Here is an 18,675-nt window from a genome sequence, read left to right as displayed (position 1 = left end):
TATCATAAATTTAGTTACACAAAATCCAAAGACACTTTTTCATTTCAGTATTCTCAAGAGAAATGGTAAGTATAATTAATGAAGAATGACTATAAATTATAAGCAAAAACTCCCAGAAAATAAGATTAATTTATTTTGTTCCTAAAAATAAATAACTGAAGACAAATAACATACCTTAGATAGTGGTCATCTCTAAGGCTGCTTGGCAGTTTCTTTTTAATAAAGGGCATCATCTGCAGCCCACAAACATTTTAGCAGGAAGATAGCAAGATTTCAAGGACCACCCTAAGTATGTAACAGAACAAGGGGGCTTCCACAATGCCTGAAATAAACTTTTTTCAGATAAAAATAGCAGGCATAACACATGGACAGGCCACAGGATGTGGGCTGGAACCGTCCAGAGCAGAAGCAAAGGATACAGACAGAAAGCAAAGTCAAGTTCAAAGCCAAGGGTCAGAAATACAAGAGATGGGGAGCTGGTAAAGCAAGGGCAGAGAAACGCGGTCAACACTGAGGGGAAATTCTCAAGACAGCTTAGAAAGGTCTCCAGCACGGTTCCACACTCCTGGGACTTCACTATCTTCTACACCTTAAAATACCTCCTTTCCTATCTAGCTGGTCTGATGGTGGTATCTAAGTGTCTGCTGCAAATAAAGAGGCAGTGCAATCGACTTAAACTGTACATTAATTTGAGACAGAAAACACATTTTTCTTTGTGATAACATCTCCTCTTTCAGTACACAGCACATTAGCAATTTCTACTTCACCTCAAAATGTTCCAAATCACTTGGAAAATGATCATCATAAGATGAACTTCATCATAAAATGCACAGAAGCGAGTTCTCCTAAACCATGACTTTCATCCTCAGTGTAAATTGTTCTGCCTGACTTTATTTAAATATTATATAAAAGCCAAGTCAAGGGTGGCGGAACACATATGTTTGTCTCGCTAAATTTCCAAAAAAGTCTAGACATTGATATTTAGCAAACACAGAACTACGAGTTGTGCCGCTTAAGTGGTGGAAGTCTACAGGGAAACTTCAAAAATCTCTTGGCAGCTGAATTGAAGGAAAGAAGAGAAAACATCACAATCGGTAGATAGGCTGAACATACCAGTAAAAGATAAAGAAAGAAAATAAGTGAATTAGAGGTCTGTGGTGACTGACACCTGTAATCCCAGCACTTTGGGAGGCTGAGGTTGGTGGATCACCTGAGGCCAGGAGTTGACCAGCCTGGCCAACATGACGAAATCCCGTCTCTACTAAAAATATAAATATTAGCCAGGCGTGGTGGCGGGCGCCTGTAATCCCAGCTACTCAGGAGGCTGGGCCAGGAGAATTGCTTGAATCCAGGAGATGGAGGTTGCAGTGAGTGGACACAGTGCCACTGCACTCCAGCCTGCATGACAGAGTTGAGACTCCGTCTCAAAAAAAATAAAAAAAAAAAAATAAAAATAAAAATAAGTGAATTAGAGAAACAGGTTCAAATAACCATCAAGGAGCCCAGAGAAAAGCCCTAAAACATGCAACATGTCAGGATTGCAAAGCCTTCTGAGAAAGAAACTCTCTGAAGGCCAGTGTATCATTAGAAAGGCAAACTTTATTTAAATATTTATACCTGCAAGATATCTAGGCCAGGCACAGTGGCTCACACCTGTAATCCCTGAACTTTGGCAGGAGGTCAAGGCGGGTGTATTACCTGAGGTCAGGAGTTTGAGACCAGCCTGGCCAACATGATGAAACCCTGTGTCTATTAAAAATACCAAAAAAATTAGCTGGGTATGGTGGTGCACGCCTGTAGTCCCAGCTACTCAGGAGGCTGAGGCAGGAGAATCACTTGACCCTGGGAGGCAGAGGTTGCAGTGAGCTGATATTATGCCACTGTACTCCAGCCTGGGCAACAAGAGCAAAACTCTATCTCAGAAAAAAAAAAAAAAAAGTCATCTAAAAAATGATATATAATACTTACATTGTATACATTTTATATAAATATAAAATGCTATACCTAAGATGAAAAAAATCATTCTTAGTCTCATGAGGTGGTAACTTTTATGATTAAACACCTGTGTTTGTTAATAAGTTACTTAGGCTTTTTCAAAAATATATCTTAAGCATGGACTACTGTAAAAAAAAAAAATACTCATTTCAGAACGGACAACTTAATTATGGTAATTTTCCTCAGATAAAGTAAAAACTCGTTCTGTCAGACATTAAATAACCTGGCACGGGGAGGCCCATGGGTTCTTTGTCTTGTGAGAAAACATCATCTACTGCCTCTGACATTTTTGTCTTTCCTTAATGTAAAATTCTATTGATTGAGCAGTTCTTGTGCCGTATTTCTTACATAATCCCCACTCAAGTAGCTACTCAGAAGAAAAGTTCTATGTTCAATTCACCATCTGTCTGCCAGAAAGGAAACATTAACGAATCACTTTTGAGTCAAAATAAGAGATTCCCAATGCAGCAACAATCTCAGCTGAACGCATACTTTAAGCCAAGCACAGAGCAAAGTAAAAAACAAAACAAAAACGTTCTAGAAGTCTGTGAAACACATAAGAAGAAGAAACATGTGAAATATGAAGGTATGACTATTTGGGGTAAAATAAAAAATAAATAAATAAATAAACAAATGAATAAATAAATAAATAAATTCAAACATCCAAAAGGCAGAAAAAAAATGAAAACAAAAAAAGGAAATGATTGCATTCTTAAAAAAATAAAGTCCTCTCATTTGAAAATCATAGGACAAATGTTACTTGAGAATTTCTGAATAGGTATTCTGTGCTAAATGCTAAAGCCCACCTACACGAGTAGAGAATCTTCTCCACCAGTGAAGAACCCCGGTGTCATATTAGAAATGACCCTCACAATGAGGGATTGAGTTAGTTTTTAAGGCTGATAATCCAGGGGCCCTTCCCCAAAAGGTAATGATTTGGTCAGTGAAAGGTCTGGCATGGATAGATACCAAAGCTCCCCAGGTGGTTCTAACAGGTTGTCAGGATGGAATGCAGCTAGCCTATTGGCATGTCAGTTGATTTCTCTGGACCATGTAGCTGAAGCTCATCGGACATTTCCACTCCATTGGGTCAACCCCACGCAGAGCACAGCCCCTAAATACTGGAGGCCAGAGAGCAAATGAAGCTCAGTGATAAGAGGGTAATCTAATTTGCATTGAGAAAGGTGTAATAGAGGCTAATGCTAGAGATAGAGGAAACAGCAGGAGAAAACCAAATAAATTTGCTAGCAATTCTGAGACCAGAAGACTTTTTTTTCCTATGTCACTTTCCTACTCTCTAAAGTGTGTGTGTGTGTGTGTGTGTGTGCGTGTACCCTGTCACTCTCCATTCTCCTCCCTTCGGGTCTTCCCATTGAACCGGCCAAAATTTGAGGGTGGAATTATATTTTAATTTTTATGACATACATATGCCCTCAACTGCTCAGAAGAAAATATATATATTTATGTATAATATACATAAGTAAAATTATGTATATATTATATATAATTTTATATATATACACACACACACCACTTTTTTTTAGTCAGGGTCTTGCTCTGTTGCCCCAGCTGAAGTGTAGTAGCATGAGCATGGCTCACAGCATCAAACTCCTTGGATCAAGTGACCCTCCCACCTCAGCTTTCTGAGTAGCTGGGATCACAGTTACGTGCCACAGTGGCCAGCTAATTTTTTTTTTTTTTTTTTTTTTTTTAGGGATGAGGTCTCACTATGTTACCCAGGCTGGTCTCAAACTTCTGGCCTCATGTGATCCTCCCACCTCAGTCTCCAAAAAGGTCTAAGATTACAGGCATAAGCCACTGCACCTGGCCTCTTACTTAAACTTTTATATTTATTTATATTATATATTTATACATAATGAATATTATACTTATTTTATATTCATATTTTATAATTTTAAATGTCAACTTATTTATTGCATTACAAATCTATTTAAGGGAGCACAGATAATTATTTTTTAGAAAGAAGAAACAGGAAGAAGACAAAGGAAGAGAGGAAAAAGGAAAGACTAATCCTGATGTTTTCTGTCATCCAATTACCTTTACTTCTTCAAATATGCAAATTAGTAGCACAGCATTTATGCCACACTCTCCTTTATACCATGAAAAAAAAAGACTATAATATACGTCACTAGAATGCAGGTGAAAAACCAAAGCTGGACCACGAACAGAGACTAGGATTTGGAATCAGTCCTGCTCCCATTTTGCCCATTGCTCCTAGGCCAGTTACTTGACCTGCCCAGCCCAGTTTTATCAAGTGCAAACCCTATTTTCTCATGCTAGAAAAATATTTCAAGAGTCTATTTTACCTCAATTCAATTATGTAAGAAGGTGTAGCCTCTGTACATCTCAAATAAATCTTAATAGTAGAGGGGAAAAAAACCCTTCCTTTGAGTGCTTATGTAAAGCTACCTTTTAAATTTTAAAAATGAAACCATGTTTCTCCCATAAAATAATAATAGAAATTTATTAGAATTAGCCCAGTGTTATTGTTTAATAAACATTTCCCATATGTATTGTATTTTTTTCTCAATTATGATATCAACATTTATAATCTCCATTGTGGCTTTTCTACTCAGGTTTTAAAGCCCAATGTCATGAATGTTTTGTTTCTTTCCATATTGATTTTACAGTAGCCAGTCTAGAGACTAGTGTTTCCTCAGTGTATAATTGCTTAATTGAGTTGGACTGAATAGAATTTTTAGCGCTCCTTTTTATTGAGAACATTCAATTTTACATTTTTAAGTGGACATATTTTCACATCATTTTTCTTCCTCTTTCTCACATCTGTGTAAAGCACTTATAAAAAACTATCATGAAATAGAAGGATCAACCTTACAAAGTCATTTCAAGTACGGTAATTCCAAATACCTTATTTATACTATTTACTTTTTTGCATGTATCTAAAATCATATTGTTTTATTCTACTAAAAGATGAAAAGGAAATATTAAAACAAGTAAAGAAAAAAATTCACAACTGGCATTTTTACTGCTGGACAATTTGATAGAAGAAAAGATTAGGAGATTGTATGCCAGTTCTAATACTAACTAGTTACATAATCCTAGATATATTCCTTGTCTCTTTCAATCTCAGTTAATACATAGAAAACTACTGGCACATGTGTGGCACACAGTAGGCTCTTGAGGAAGGTTACTCTTTCATTCCTTTTTACTATTTTATAACTAGCTCTGGGAGGTTTAGATATCTGTAGAGATTTTCACGTAAGCAAATCAGGTTGATTAGCCAATAAGAACTCAAGGGAAAAGACTTGACTTGCTCTCTCTCAATCTCTCTCTCTTTACCCCCCTCCTATTTCTCTCTCTCTTTTCTCATGACCAAAAGATGTTTCTGATGAAAATATCGGGAAATACATTATTTCCTAATTTTCTGATTAAGTGATTAAGATCCATTTAGTAACTCTGAAATGTTCAATCAGTGTTTGAGAGTGCCCTGACCATTTCCTACTCTGTACAATAACTGATGACAGCCACTCATTATGAGCCAGATTACAAGTACATCATCAAGTGCCACGGCTGATTAATGCTTCTAATTATGTCAATCTAATAAATTATAAGGATGACAATAACAAGAGGCTACGCAGAGCAGATTCACCTGTTAATATGCAGCCTAAATCCTTCAATATGGATATGATAAAGACGGCATGGACTCATCCATGCTGTCAGTGGACTTCTCAAATTCTTTTTTTTAAAGAAAAAAGAACATAGATATATTTAGGGAACATAAAGACCTCAAAAGTAAATAGACTTAGGGACTACCTTCCACAAATATTAAATGCAAGTTATTAAGAGAGGGGACACAAATGGAGAGGAACTCAGAATACAAAACACACTGTGGAGGGAGCTCCATGGCACCACTGACCTGAAGTCAATAGAGGCAGAATTGGAGTCTAAATATAGTCAAGGTTTACTCTCCCTGTGAAGTGGCCAAAGTAAGTAAGCCCAGCATTGAGTGGAGGAAGAAGCAGGGCCCAACCACTAGACAGACACAACTCCAAGGAAAGAAGCAGGAAGATCAAAGAGTCCCTGGAACAGACAATCACGGCCTCGTTAAGCAACCTGAGATCGTTCCATTTTCTTCATTCAGGAATAATCCCTGAATTTCCTCCAAGTAGTGGCAGTTTTGCGATTTATTCAAATTAATTCATTTGGGCTGGACATCAACAGATGGGTCACTGGGGGCAGGCGGGTGGCCACAAAAGGAAAAAGGAAAAGCTGAGAATGTTTCAGGAGGAAAAAAACATCTGTTTTGCCCACTACTGTATCCCGAGTATCTAGAACACTCCCTTGCAAATGGTAGGCACTCAAAACGTACTTGTTAAATGCACAAATCAATCTCTGTACAATATCTTTAACTAGAAAAAGAAAATAAAAAAGAAAATTCTCCCCTTTCTCCTTCAAGAATCAAAGGACAGGAGATTTAGATTCAAAGTCTTTTATTTCTTGCCACACAACCGCCCATCTCTCCCAAGGCTGCTTCCCAGCTAAACACAGCCCCTAGTGATTGATTGAGCTACAAAGAAGTCTGGAGCTTTCTATCCATGCTCTGCCATTCTTATAAGTTAAATATGGCTTATGTTTATGTACTGCCAAAATAAGTGATGAGTTTAATTGAAGAGGAGAGTTTATGCCTTTGCTAGGATTACACTGCTTAAAAAATGACAAAACCTCCAATTCTTGGAAGATTCCAGCTTTCTACTAAGAACAACAACAATCACAAAAAGTAAGTACATTATACCGCACTAAAAGAGCCTTGTATCCTCCTGTTTTTTATGTTTAAATCAGAAAGTAATGTCCCAGATGCTGATTATAATAAAATACACACGTGTAAACTATTGTCATCTTTTTATGAGGCAAATGTGATTTATGAATGGCTGTAACACTGATTAGAGAACATAACAGATGGTAAACAATTAATTGAAAATGCTATGTCCATCAAACAAACCTTTATCATATAATTCTTCATGAAGACTGTTGTTTATTTAAATGAGATTTTATTACTACCTTTATCATATAATTCTCCATGAAGACTGTTGTTTATTTAAATGAGATTTTATTACTATGGTAGGAGTTAGCATGAAAAACATTTTCCAAATTTTTACCCAATCGATGGGCTTACTCAGCTAGCTCGTTTTGTTTTAGAAAAGTTGAAGACTAGATGCATTATATTCATACAGATATTATAGAACTTTAATTTGTGAAAAATCACATTACTCCTCTGTAGTTAAGAACACCGGAAAAGAAAGTAACATTATATTTTTCTGTGCTTTTTCATGCATTACAACTTTATGAATCTAAATTGGACTTGAGAAGCTAATGAAATTATTGTTGTCATCTATAGGCCTGAAAGCAATTACTTACACTTCAAGTTTTTTTTTTTTTTTTTTTTTTTTTTTTGAGATGGAGTCTGGCTCTGTCTCCCGGGCTGGAGTGCAGTGGCCGGATCTCAGCTCACTGCAAGCTCCGCCTCCCAGGTTTACGCCATTCTCCTGCCTCAGCCTCCCGAGTAGCTGGGACTACAGGCGCCCGCCACCTCGCCCGGCTAGTTTTTTGTATTTTTTAGTAGAGACAGGGTTTCACCGGGTTAGCCAGGATGGTCTCGATCTCCTGACCTCGTGATCCGCCCGTCTCGGCCTCCCAAAGTGCTGGGATTACAGGCTTGAGCCACCGCGCCCGGCCTCAAGTTTTTATATGAAAATTAAAGAGACAAAGTCTAATATTGCCTAGACACCTTCTCCCTCGGTGTTAGGAAATCAGTGAAATGTTTATGATTCCATTATGCAGTATGGTATTTCGGTGAAGAAAGAGAAACAGTAAAGAAAAAGCAAAGAGTTATAAACATGTTCAATTACTGTGTGAATTATTTTAAAATCGAAGAATATAGAAAAGAAAATGTTGTTTCTACTGAATATCTACAAATACTAACTATTATTGAAGTAGTTTAAGATAGTACACTATGGCAGTTTTAAGAGCATCAAGTTTTGTGACATAAGCCTTAGTTCATATTTTGGCTCTGTCATAGAAGACAGTATGCCTCTAAGCCTCTCAGACTCTCAGTTTCCTCATCTGTAGAATGGGTGGTAAGTATTCACCCTCAAGAAGTTATTATGAGAATGCAAATAAACAAGGCAGGTAAGTTTCCTGGCACAGTGTGTGGCACATGGTCAGCACCTGTGAAATGCTGGCTTGTTGGGAATGTCTGCATTTACCACCATTTTTCACTTTCCCCTTCTTTTATGGGATTGGATACTTCCTCCATTTAGCATGCTATTATGAAGAGGGTCTGCCAATCCTAGCAGACCCTGAGTCCCATGTTACTCAAGCCGAGTCAACCAGAGCCCTCTCCTGGAATATTCTGGATCTAAAGAAGGGTGAACCCTTCCTGGTATGAGGTTGTGAGCTATACGCTTATAGAAAAGCTAAGAAAATCAAAACCTGTACAGAGAAGCAGAAAGGAAGACACGGAGAAAAGCCTTCTGGGTGGTATTCCAGTCCCTGTGGTCAGCTACGTCTCTACCATGATTCGGTTATGGAGGCCGATGCCTTCCCCTTCATGCCTACACTTAAGGAAGCTGTGTGGCTGTCATTTACAATGAGTGAGGCTCCAATTAATAAAGTTGTTATGAGGAAAACAAAAGCCCTGGGAGAAAACACCCATTAGTTTTACTAGCCCAATTACTTGTATTAACTAATGTGTAATTTGTACTCATTTTATTACATACAAGAAAATAATGTTGTAACCTTAAGTTATATGGAGAATATAAAAGTAACTTCTACTAAACTATATAATTTCAAATCTTCACTCATTTAATAACTATGAAATTGTATTTGCATAAGTTTGCTAATACTGGCATAAAGTGGACTGACATAATAGACTGAACATGTCACTTATCAATTCTTTGTTAGACCACAAAATATGTGAGATTTTACAGAGAAGAAAAATACTCTTAATAGTTGGTTTTCTAAAATATCAGGAAATATTTAAAAATTAAACAGTATGCCCTGAGTTAAATATTAAATACTACTAAATAGACACAGCCATCTGTCAAAGGACGAAAGAGGAAAACTTTAACCCGTATGTACTTTTTATCTGAAAAATTATTATTAACTATTCATCACCTATACATTCATACACAACTATATAAAGTTGTATATGCATATGCATATACACACATACACAACTATACCCACTATACTCAACTATACATGCACAAGTATACTACATTAAGTAATAACTGGGTTTTTCTATGATTATTAATAAAATATTTAAATTAAGCAAAATTGACTGCTCCAGACTGAAACAGAAATGGCAGCTTAAATAAAATAGTAGTTGTAGTAACAGTAATGTTTTAACTGTAATAATTTTTAAAGATGATTCCTGAGGAAACTGATGAACAAAATAATGCAATCTCTTTTTTAATCTAAAAATATCAAAAGCAGAGGACAGGTGTTTTCTCCATACATATGTATACAATGAATTGCGTAATTTTCTACACACATTTAGAGGTAAAATAGCCTATAAAATTGTTAGCAGTTTTATTTAGTGATTGATACCTTAGCTTTAAATCATAAAATATGTTTGGTCGTGGGTGCCTATGCATGTGCATGCCTGCCTGCCTGCATCTGTATGTGGTGTGGAGAGAGGAAGACCGACAGAAGGCACCAACTCTCTTGTGCATATCTGACTTTTAAACTGAACTGAAGGTAATGAACAGAAGAGAAGGCCTGAGTATTCCCTGATTCCCTCTGGAGGTCTGGGGGTAGGGGTGGGTGAAGGCTGTTGTCTTGCACAGCTTCATTGTGCAGCAGTGTGGTTCACACAGGAATTCTGATCTGGGACTGAGAACAGCCAGGGGAGGCTGGCAGCACAAGGGAGAGACCAGAAAACATGGATGCAAGGTTAAGAGGCTCTAGACATTGAGATCAAGGAGAAGTTAGGAAGTTAGGGGCTAGATGGCTATCAGTGAACAGAGACAGAGGAGACAGAATTGAAGGGATGAGTCAAAAGCCAGCCAAAATCCAGAGGTTAAGGAAGTCATTGTCATAGATGCTTAGGGATCTATTCTTGCATCTACCTTTCATTAGCTGGATGACTTTGGTCAGCACCATAATACCTTCTTGACCTTTGTGTTTTTATTTATTTTTTTAAATCGTACTGTATGATCAGCTCAATTCATTGGGATAGACAGGAGAATGAATATGAAAGTGGCTTGAAAAGTACAAAGAACAATGCAAAGGATGAGAGACTGCTGTACTGTGATACTTTCTAACACATGCAAACTAGGGATTAAAATCAAATGAAAAACAGTTCAATTGCATTAAAAGGAAAAAGTATACATTGACATGATACAAATTAAATGAAATTAGGTATTTCCATATTGCTCAAACAAAAGTCAGGGACTACTGACAAAATTGTGAACTTGGCAAAATTTCTACACGGATTCAGATAATTTTAGTTCGGCTAAAAATCATATTTACGTAGTAGCCATTTATAAGCAGAAATCTGAGTAGTTGAGTTTTCCAAAGAGCTACATTTTACCCATTTAGCCCTATTTTTCTTTGGTTACCATTTTGGAAGAAAATTTACTAAAATATAATATAAATTCCTATGCCTTCTCTTAACTGATTTACATTCTGTCTTCAGAAATACGCACACCATAATCCACAGCTTCAGTTTTCTTTTACTGTTGAAAGTTCCAAAGACTACCTGGTTTTGTTTCATTTTAGGATTCTTGCATATCTTTTTATCATTTCTTTCTCCTTATTGCTGTCAGACTGCTAGAGTCATTTCTCACCATTAATCTTTGTCCCTGTCCTGTCACTTCATTTTGCTACTTACCTATCACTCATCGGACATCAAGTTCATACCAGTGTCTACAGTAGAAGTTAATACCTCTGAGAAGTACTTCAGTGGCTTCTTTCCCATGATCTAAGAAAAGGATCTGCACTACGTTTTCCATACAATCTTTATCCTGGCTGCTCAGATCATTTTTTTTACACTCTTTCAGATTCTGCATCAATGAGGGTAGTTACTAAAAAAAGAGGGAAGGGCTGAGCTTCAGACACAGACATTGGAAAACACAGTGAGAGAGACAACAGGGTGCCAGGGAATCATGGCAGAGAGCTCGGGAAGGGAAAGCGTCCAGGAAGACACAAAGCCCCAGCAGAGCCGGCAGGATGACCAGCAGCTGCGCGGGCAAATGAGGCAAGTGTTGGAAATCAGGTCAGAGGACCTACAGGCAGAAGATCGGGATGGGCAATGGGGCAAAGGCAAGGAAGACCACTACCTGCAGAACGTCGTGAGGAGCCTGGCTTCCAATGAACCTCAAGAGTGGAGTGAAGAGAGGCACAAGGTGGGGCTGGATGGAAAAGCTGAGGCCAAAATGCTGTGCAGTCTTCTGTGCCAGGTGGAGGAGCTCAGACCCCATGGCATGCACTACGGACAGTTTTTATCCCCAGGAAACCTCATGCCAGGTTTGTGCTTAAGGTTTATCATTTTAGGATTTATGTTAATGGAGAAATGCCAATTAAGAATATATTGAAATAGGCCTGGCATAAGATTGGTATGGAGGAAACTAATGTGGAATGGTCAATTAATAGTGATTTTCAAATACTTAAAAATACATACAACACTATAAGATAATTAATGATAGAAAAAAAATTTAAAGGAGTTGGAAGAAAAAAGGCATTGGAGATAAAAATCATGGAGGAAAGTGTTTTCTAGAATAGTTACTTAAAAGAAAAGAGGTGACTCCATCTTAGTATGTCCTTATAGCATGGTACACATCACATACTCACAAAATGCTTATTGAATAGAACCAAAAACAATCACTTGATTTCTTCCAGATCTAATCTCTCCAACATTGAGTACTTCGGCATCAAACAGGATAACTAATGTTCAAATGCTTGCTGCTTCTAATAGCAGATGTACATAAGTCATAGTAAACAACGAAACTATAAAAGCTATTATGGTTAGTTTTCTTTGACTTATTTTTAACAACAGGTAAAATCAGCCAGTGTTATAGAAAATAATATCAGGAAAGGAGGCAGTATGAAAATTGCTAATCATAAACAAATAAACAAAAAAACTAACATAAAGTTAAATTGACATGACTTTTTTTTTTCTTGCCCCCCAAACATACATGAGGCTTAAAACATCCTGAATGTTGCAGTAAAATAAGAACACAAAAGCCGGTATCTTTTTTTTTTTTTTTTTTCTGTGTATCTTTCTAGACATTTTATTAGGGATTTGAAACATGAATGCCCAAATGTACAGACTTCCTCACCAACACTATGATCCATGACTAGAATGTTCATGAAACTTTTTTTAAAATTATACAATATCGTTTTAATCCTTAAATGACTGACCACTGAGGAGAGTCTAGAATAATGTGGAGTTTTAGTGATGTAATAGTTTGTACTGCTTTAAAGTAGCTTTTTATAAACTTTGCAAAGTACTAGGGAAGCAAGGAGACAAAAAAAGCCAACTGAAGGTAGATTTTAAATTGGATAAGATGAGACAAGTGAACTTCTTATTTTTTTCCCCAAGCTTAAAAAAACAAAACTGTACTAGCACCTTCTTTCTTGTTGTATGAAGTTACAGTGTTCTGCCTGACTTTCCAGGTCCTCTGTAGTCTGAACCATTCAGCACATACAAGCATCTCATCCCCATCTGCCCTACAGGCAACCAGGCCAGGCTGTCTACTGACTCCCCAAAATACAGCTGCATTTTCCTTATGGCTGAGCTGTTCTGCTAAGGATCCTGTCCCCCAGTATGGCCATCCGTCTTTCTCGAACTTAATCACTTCCTACCTGTCCATACGCCTAAGACTAGCTCAGGAATCAACCTCTCTACTTCTGACCCTCAGAGTCCTTCTCTCCCAGAATGCCCACATCACTTAGAATCCTCAGGACACAACTGACTGCATGAGTATGGACACTTTTCCATGGCTTGCTTTCTCACCCTCTGTGCTAGTTTTGATCTTCCACTAAATTGAAACCTCAGGAACACATCTTATACTTCTTTATCCATCTTGGACAGTACTCAGCTTATGTATGTATTCATTCAAACACTATGTAATAAGCACCTACCATGTGCCAGATAGTATTCTAAATATTACAAAACATGGCAGTGGAAAAAAAAAAAAAACCTCTGTCTTCATGGAGCTTACACCTACAGGGAGTGGAATGAAAGGGACCATAATAAGAGACCAGGTCAGAAACGTAACATGGCATCCCCTGGCATAGAATCTGTGAGCCATTATAAGAATCTGACTTCTCTGAGTCACATGATATGACTTATATATTCAAATGCTCCTTATGGCTGTTGTGTTGGAAATCTCTAATAAGGGAGCAAAGTCAGAGCAGGGAGATGAGTTGAAGGAACCTGCAATCATCCAAGGGGTAGTAGGGGCTTAGACCAGGAGAGCATAGTAGACTTGGTGATAACGGATCATATTCTAGGTACATTTTGAATGTAGTGATGACAGGACTTGCTGACAAAATGGATTTGGGTGACAAAAGGACAAAGGAGCCAATAGTGGCCCAATGGATTTTAGCCTGAGCAACCCAGAAGATGGAGGGGCATGAGGTAAGATGCAAAGACTGCAGGAAGAATGGACTCAGGGTGGCAGGAGGGGACAGGTGTTTCTTGATAGATATAGGAAAGGAATTTCGTAAACGTTGAGGGCTTATTCTAGAAAAGTTGGGGTTTATTTCCATGTTGTCTTAAAAACCAATAATCCAATTACTCTACTGCTGATAATATCAGTTTCTCCCATCTCCAGTTATTCTTTATAGACTCAAGATTGTGGGGAAAAGTAAGTACTGATGAGTTCAACTCTTTCAAAGAATTCTCTACAGTTTGGGCTTATTTCCTTTTTGTAAAATTTTTGTGAGTACACAATAAGTATACATATATTTATGGAGTACATGAGACATCTGGGCTCATTTTCCTTGTTAAATATGGTGATGGTGGTGGGGAGAGTAGGGGAGAAAGGAATCATTGTTAAACATCTAGCTCATAAAAATGTTCTTGTAATAGGTTGTATATAAAGTCAGAATAATAAATAAATGAATTTCTTTATACCTCTTATTTACTCAGGCAGTCATGTACCCTTCATGAAACTTTTATTGAGTACCTGATACACACAGGCATTGCATAGGTTGTAAAATGATCAAAACTGGATTCCTGAACTGAGGGCAAGTAAGAAAATGTTAACATCTGAAAATCAATACAAATAAAAGCTGCATATGTTAGATATCCAACAGGACTGGGCTGAGACCTGAGCAGTTCATTTTTCCTTGATGGACCTCAGTTTTCTCATATATTAAGTGAGTAGCCTTGGACTAGTTCATCTCTAAGGCTCTTAACCATTCTAATATTGTATATGAAGGACATAAGCAAGCCTTAAAATGTTCTTTTGAAAGAACTTCAAAAGATGAAAGAAGAGAAGGTAGCACATCCATGACAAGACAGTTCCAAAATCATTCAAGGAAGTAGATAGTACAGATTGGTTATGGAACTATAAAAATGGTAGTAAAAAATTTGTTGAAAAATCAGGAGGGCTTCAATTACAAAGTTTTTTTGTTTTTGTTTTTGTTTTTTTGAGACAGAGTTTGGCTCTGTCACCAGGCTGGGGTGTTATCTCGGCTCACTGCAATCTCTGCCTCCTGGGTTCAAGCGATTCCCGCTTGAACCTCCTGAGTAGCTGGGACTATAGGCATGCACCACCAAGCTTGGCTAATTTTTTGTATTTTAGTAGAGACAGGGTTTCACCATGTTGGCCAGGCTGGTCTCCATCTCCTGACCTCGTGATCCACCAGCCTCGGCCTCCCAAAGTGCTGTGATTAAAGGCATGAGCCATCGCGCACGGTCTACAAAGATTTTTAAAATAAATATTATGCTAGGCTGGGCACGGTGGCTCATGGCTGTAATCTCAGCCCTTTTGGAGACCAAAATGGGAAGATGGCTTGAGCCCAGGAGTTCATGACCAACGTAGACAATACAATGAGATTCCATCTCTACAAAAACTTTTTAAAAACATAGCCTGTAGTCTCAGCTACTCAGTAAGCTGAAGTGGGAGAATCACTTGATCCTGGGACACTGACGTGCAGTAGGCCATGATTTCACCACTACACTCCAGCCTGGACAACAGCGCAAAACCTATCTCAAAATAATACATAAAATGAAATAAAATAAAATAAAATAAAATATGTCATGCTGGAGGCCAAGATTTCTTTTTCAGTATGTAATGGAAAGTCAAGAAAGATGTATAATCAGGGGAGAAACATGAATATGATTATATGATAAGATTTACTTATCAGTAGTAGACTAAGTGGACAAGGGAGAATATATGGGCAAATACTATGTGCTGCACACACAGATGATAGAACAATGCAATGGGACTGATGCTACCAAAAGTAGCAACAGATTCTGCCTAAAACTATTCCAAGTCTACACACAGAAGGCTGAGAATGTGGAATTATGGAATTAATGGCAGTATGTGTGTGCACATGAGTATGTTGTGTGTATATGTACGTGTGTGTATATATTATATATATATATATGTAAAAAAAACATAGTACTCAGAAGGAATAATTCTTCAAAGATAGAAATAACAAATGAAAGGCTGAGTGCAGTGGCTTACGTCTGTAATCCCAGCACTTTGGGAGGCTGAGGCAGGCAGATCACTTGAGGCCAGGAGTTCGAGACCAGCCTTGCCAACATGGTGAAACCTCATCTCTACTAAAAATACGAAAACTAGCTGGGCGTGGTGGCAGATGCCTGTAGTCCCAGCTATGTGGGGGACTGAGGTATGAGAATCGCTTAAACCTAGGAGGCAGAGGTTGCAGTGAACCGAGATCGCGCCACTACACTCCAGTCTAGGTGACAGAGTGAGACTCTGTCTCAAAAAAATATAAATAAATAAAAAGAAAAGAAATAATTATGAGTGATTTGTAGACCACTGGATTTGGTGAAAAGTGGAAGACTCAACAATGACTTAGCTTTCTAGGAGGCTAACTGGAAAGACGGTGATACCACCAGCAGAAAATAAAAAGAAATGCCAGACAAGTGTGCTCTGTGTATGTGTGCGTGTGTGTGTACATACACACATATATATACAATTAGTTTCAGAGAGTCAAAAAGATTATGGTCTTGATGGGAAATTTATTCGGACTGAAGAAGGTTCCTTGAGTACGATTCAGTAGGAAAATGGCTACCTGTCCATATGTCCGATCCAGTTCCAGTTATAGTCAAAGAAAGCATTTTCCAACTATGCTTCCCTTACAAGTAAGCAATAAATGTTTATGATTTACACAGTAAGAGGCAATCTTTCAGGTTTGCTGTTACTATGTGAAGTGAATGATGAAAAATGATTTTGAATGGCATGTTTATTTTAAAAAATGCATCAGAATGATTTTATTGTCAGCAGTGAAAAACCACAATACAGATACATAATGGACCCAGAATTCATTACATATTTTCTCTTAAGTTTACTATATGATGTATTGCTATTTGTTAGTAGGGTAGTTACTGTTTCAATTTTAGGCTAAAGTACATAAATGTTACAGGTTATTTTTAAATTAAACAAATGCTGTTGTCTGCTTGTAAAAGAAAAGTATTTAGGTGTCTCATTTTTAAAAGTAACCTTACATATAGATATTTAAATATTTTATATATTTACTATTATATTTTAATAAATTTCTTCTACTTGCAATTATTATCACATAGCATTTTTAAATATAAGAATTTTTTTTTGCTAGTAAATTTGCTAGTAAGGTAGTTATCATTTAAATTTTAAGCCAAAGTAAATAAACACTATACAGTGTTATTTTAAAATTAAAGAAATATCTGCTTGTAAAAGAAAGGACTTTGGTGCGTCATTATCAAAAGTAATCTTACTCATAGACCTTGAAATATTTTATATATTTACTTTTATATTTTAATAACTTTCTACTACTACTTGTAATTATTTATCATGTAACTGGTTTATAAGAAATATAAATTTTTATTTCTTACCGAAATTATTCTTATAGTTATAGTACACTTTTTAGATCAATCCATTTTTTCTGCAGTTAATTTCCTTTAAAATTGATATTGAGAGGCCGGGCGCGGTGGCTCAAGCCTGTAATCCCAGCACTTTGGGAGGCCGAGACGGGTGGATCACGAGGTCAGGAGATCGAGACCATCCTGGCTAACACGGTGAAACCCCGTCTCTACTAAAAAACACAAAAAAACTAGCCGGGCGACCTGGCGGGCGCCTGTAGTCCCAGCTACTCAGGAGGCTGAGGCAGGAGAATGGCGTAAACCCGGGAGGCGGAGCTTGCAGTGAGCTGAGATCCGGCCACTGCACTCCAGCCTGGGCGGCAGGGCGAGACTCGGTCTCAAAAAAAAAAAAAAAAAAAAAAAAATTGATATTGAGGTATACAAAAATTGTATTTTCTTAATTTAAGAATCTAGATATCTGTTAATTAATGACATATTTGAATAAAGTAACACTTAGAAGAAAAGATTTAAATATTAGATACTAAAATGCTATAAGGAAATTTCTACTTGATTTTGGGTCTTTTGTTCTCCTAGCATGTGTTTTTATGATGTAGTGGAGAAATCAGTCTCACCTGTTTTTGATTGTAGGTTTCTTCTTGGTTCTTCAGGGGCCTCAATTGGCTGATCAGCCAAGAAAACTCGGGCCTGGTCGACAGCATTCAGGACGGAATATTCTTTCTCCTTTAACTCCCGCCTCAGGGCCTTTCAAAAGAGAAGCAAAAGTTGAGTTTGTAACCTCACGTGTTCACCAAATTAAGGGACATTGTCAACTATACCACTTCTGACCACACTTAGCAAGAAAATGACTAATAGCAAGCATTTCAGCTAAGTTAGAAGCCAAAATGTAAATTTTATGGATATGAATGAAGAAAAATACAAAGGAAAAAAGATAATTTCTGTAAAACTTAACTGTACAAAAAAAGAAACAGCTTTAAAATTTTCACCTAAGGGAAATTGTTACAGTGTATTTGAATTTGTGCAAAATGTACTTTTAGGTTTTTCACAAATGTCAGATTGATAAAATATAATAGCCTTTGCTAAGATACTTTTTTCTTGTAAGACTGACTGACAAAAAAATTACATCCAATGATAACAGAGAAAGGTAACTTCACAAGTAGCAATAAGATCCTCTGATGGGTTTTACATTATTTAGAATCCATTAAGAAAAAAAAAAAAAATGAGATAGAAACAAAGTACATACATGAAATCAAAACTAAACCAATGAGAGCACATCCAAAACAATCTCCAATTATCTTAAAATACGTTCCATCTCTCATGTTGAGGCAATTACTATTTTTCTTTTGTGAGGTTTTTCATGCAAATCTATGATTCTCAGAATGGTTTCTCTTTAGCACCTTTGTTCTTTTAAGTGGAGCTAAACTTTCACCCCTGCACCTATAAAAACAACAAAACTCCTTCAGTGACTGCTGCAAGATAAGAGTAAATGAAGATTTTCTCAGGTGCAATTTTAATGCTGTTGCCAAATGGAATTTGTTAATATTGTTATCCTCTTAAAATTAAACACATAACCACCTACTGGCTCTAATATTTTGCTTTCAGTGTAGTTTCCTGGCAACCTATTATGAAAAGTCAGA

General features: G+C 37.1%; 1 protein-coding gene across 9 annotated transcripts in view; it reads right to left on the bottom strand.

Moving 5' to 3' along the window:
• UTRN (utrophin) overlaps nucleotides 1-18,675 on the bottom strand; it is a 580,797-nt gene that overhangs the window by 103,821 nt on the left and 458,301 nt on the right. For all 9 annotated transcript variants that reach the window (XM_023183788.2, XM_023183779.3, XM_023183783.3 and 6 more), the window contains one exon: nucleotides 17,653-17,782. In XM_023183788.2, the coding sequence (XP_023039556.2) occupies nucleotides 17,653-17,782 (130 nt within the window). The remainder of the gene's footprint in view (nucleotides 1-17,652; nucleotides 17,783-18,675) is intronic.

Source organism: Piliocolobus tephrosceles, chromosome 5 (genome assembly GCF_002776525.5).
Source record: "Piliocolobus tephrosceles isolate RC106 chromosome 5, ASM277652v3, whole genome shotgun sequence".
NCBI lineage: Eukaryota > Metazoa > Chordata > Mammalia > Primates > Cercopithecidae > Piliocolobus > Piliocolobus tephrosceles.
This window is presented reverse-complemented; position numbering and strand designations above follow the sequence as displayed.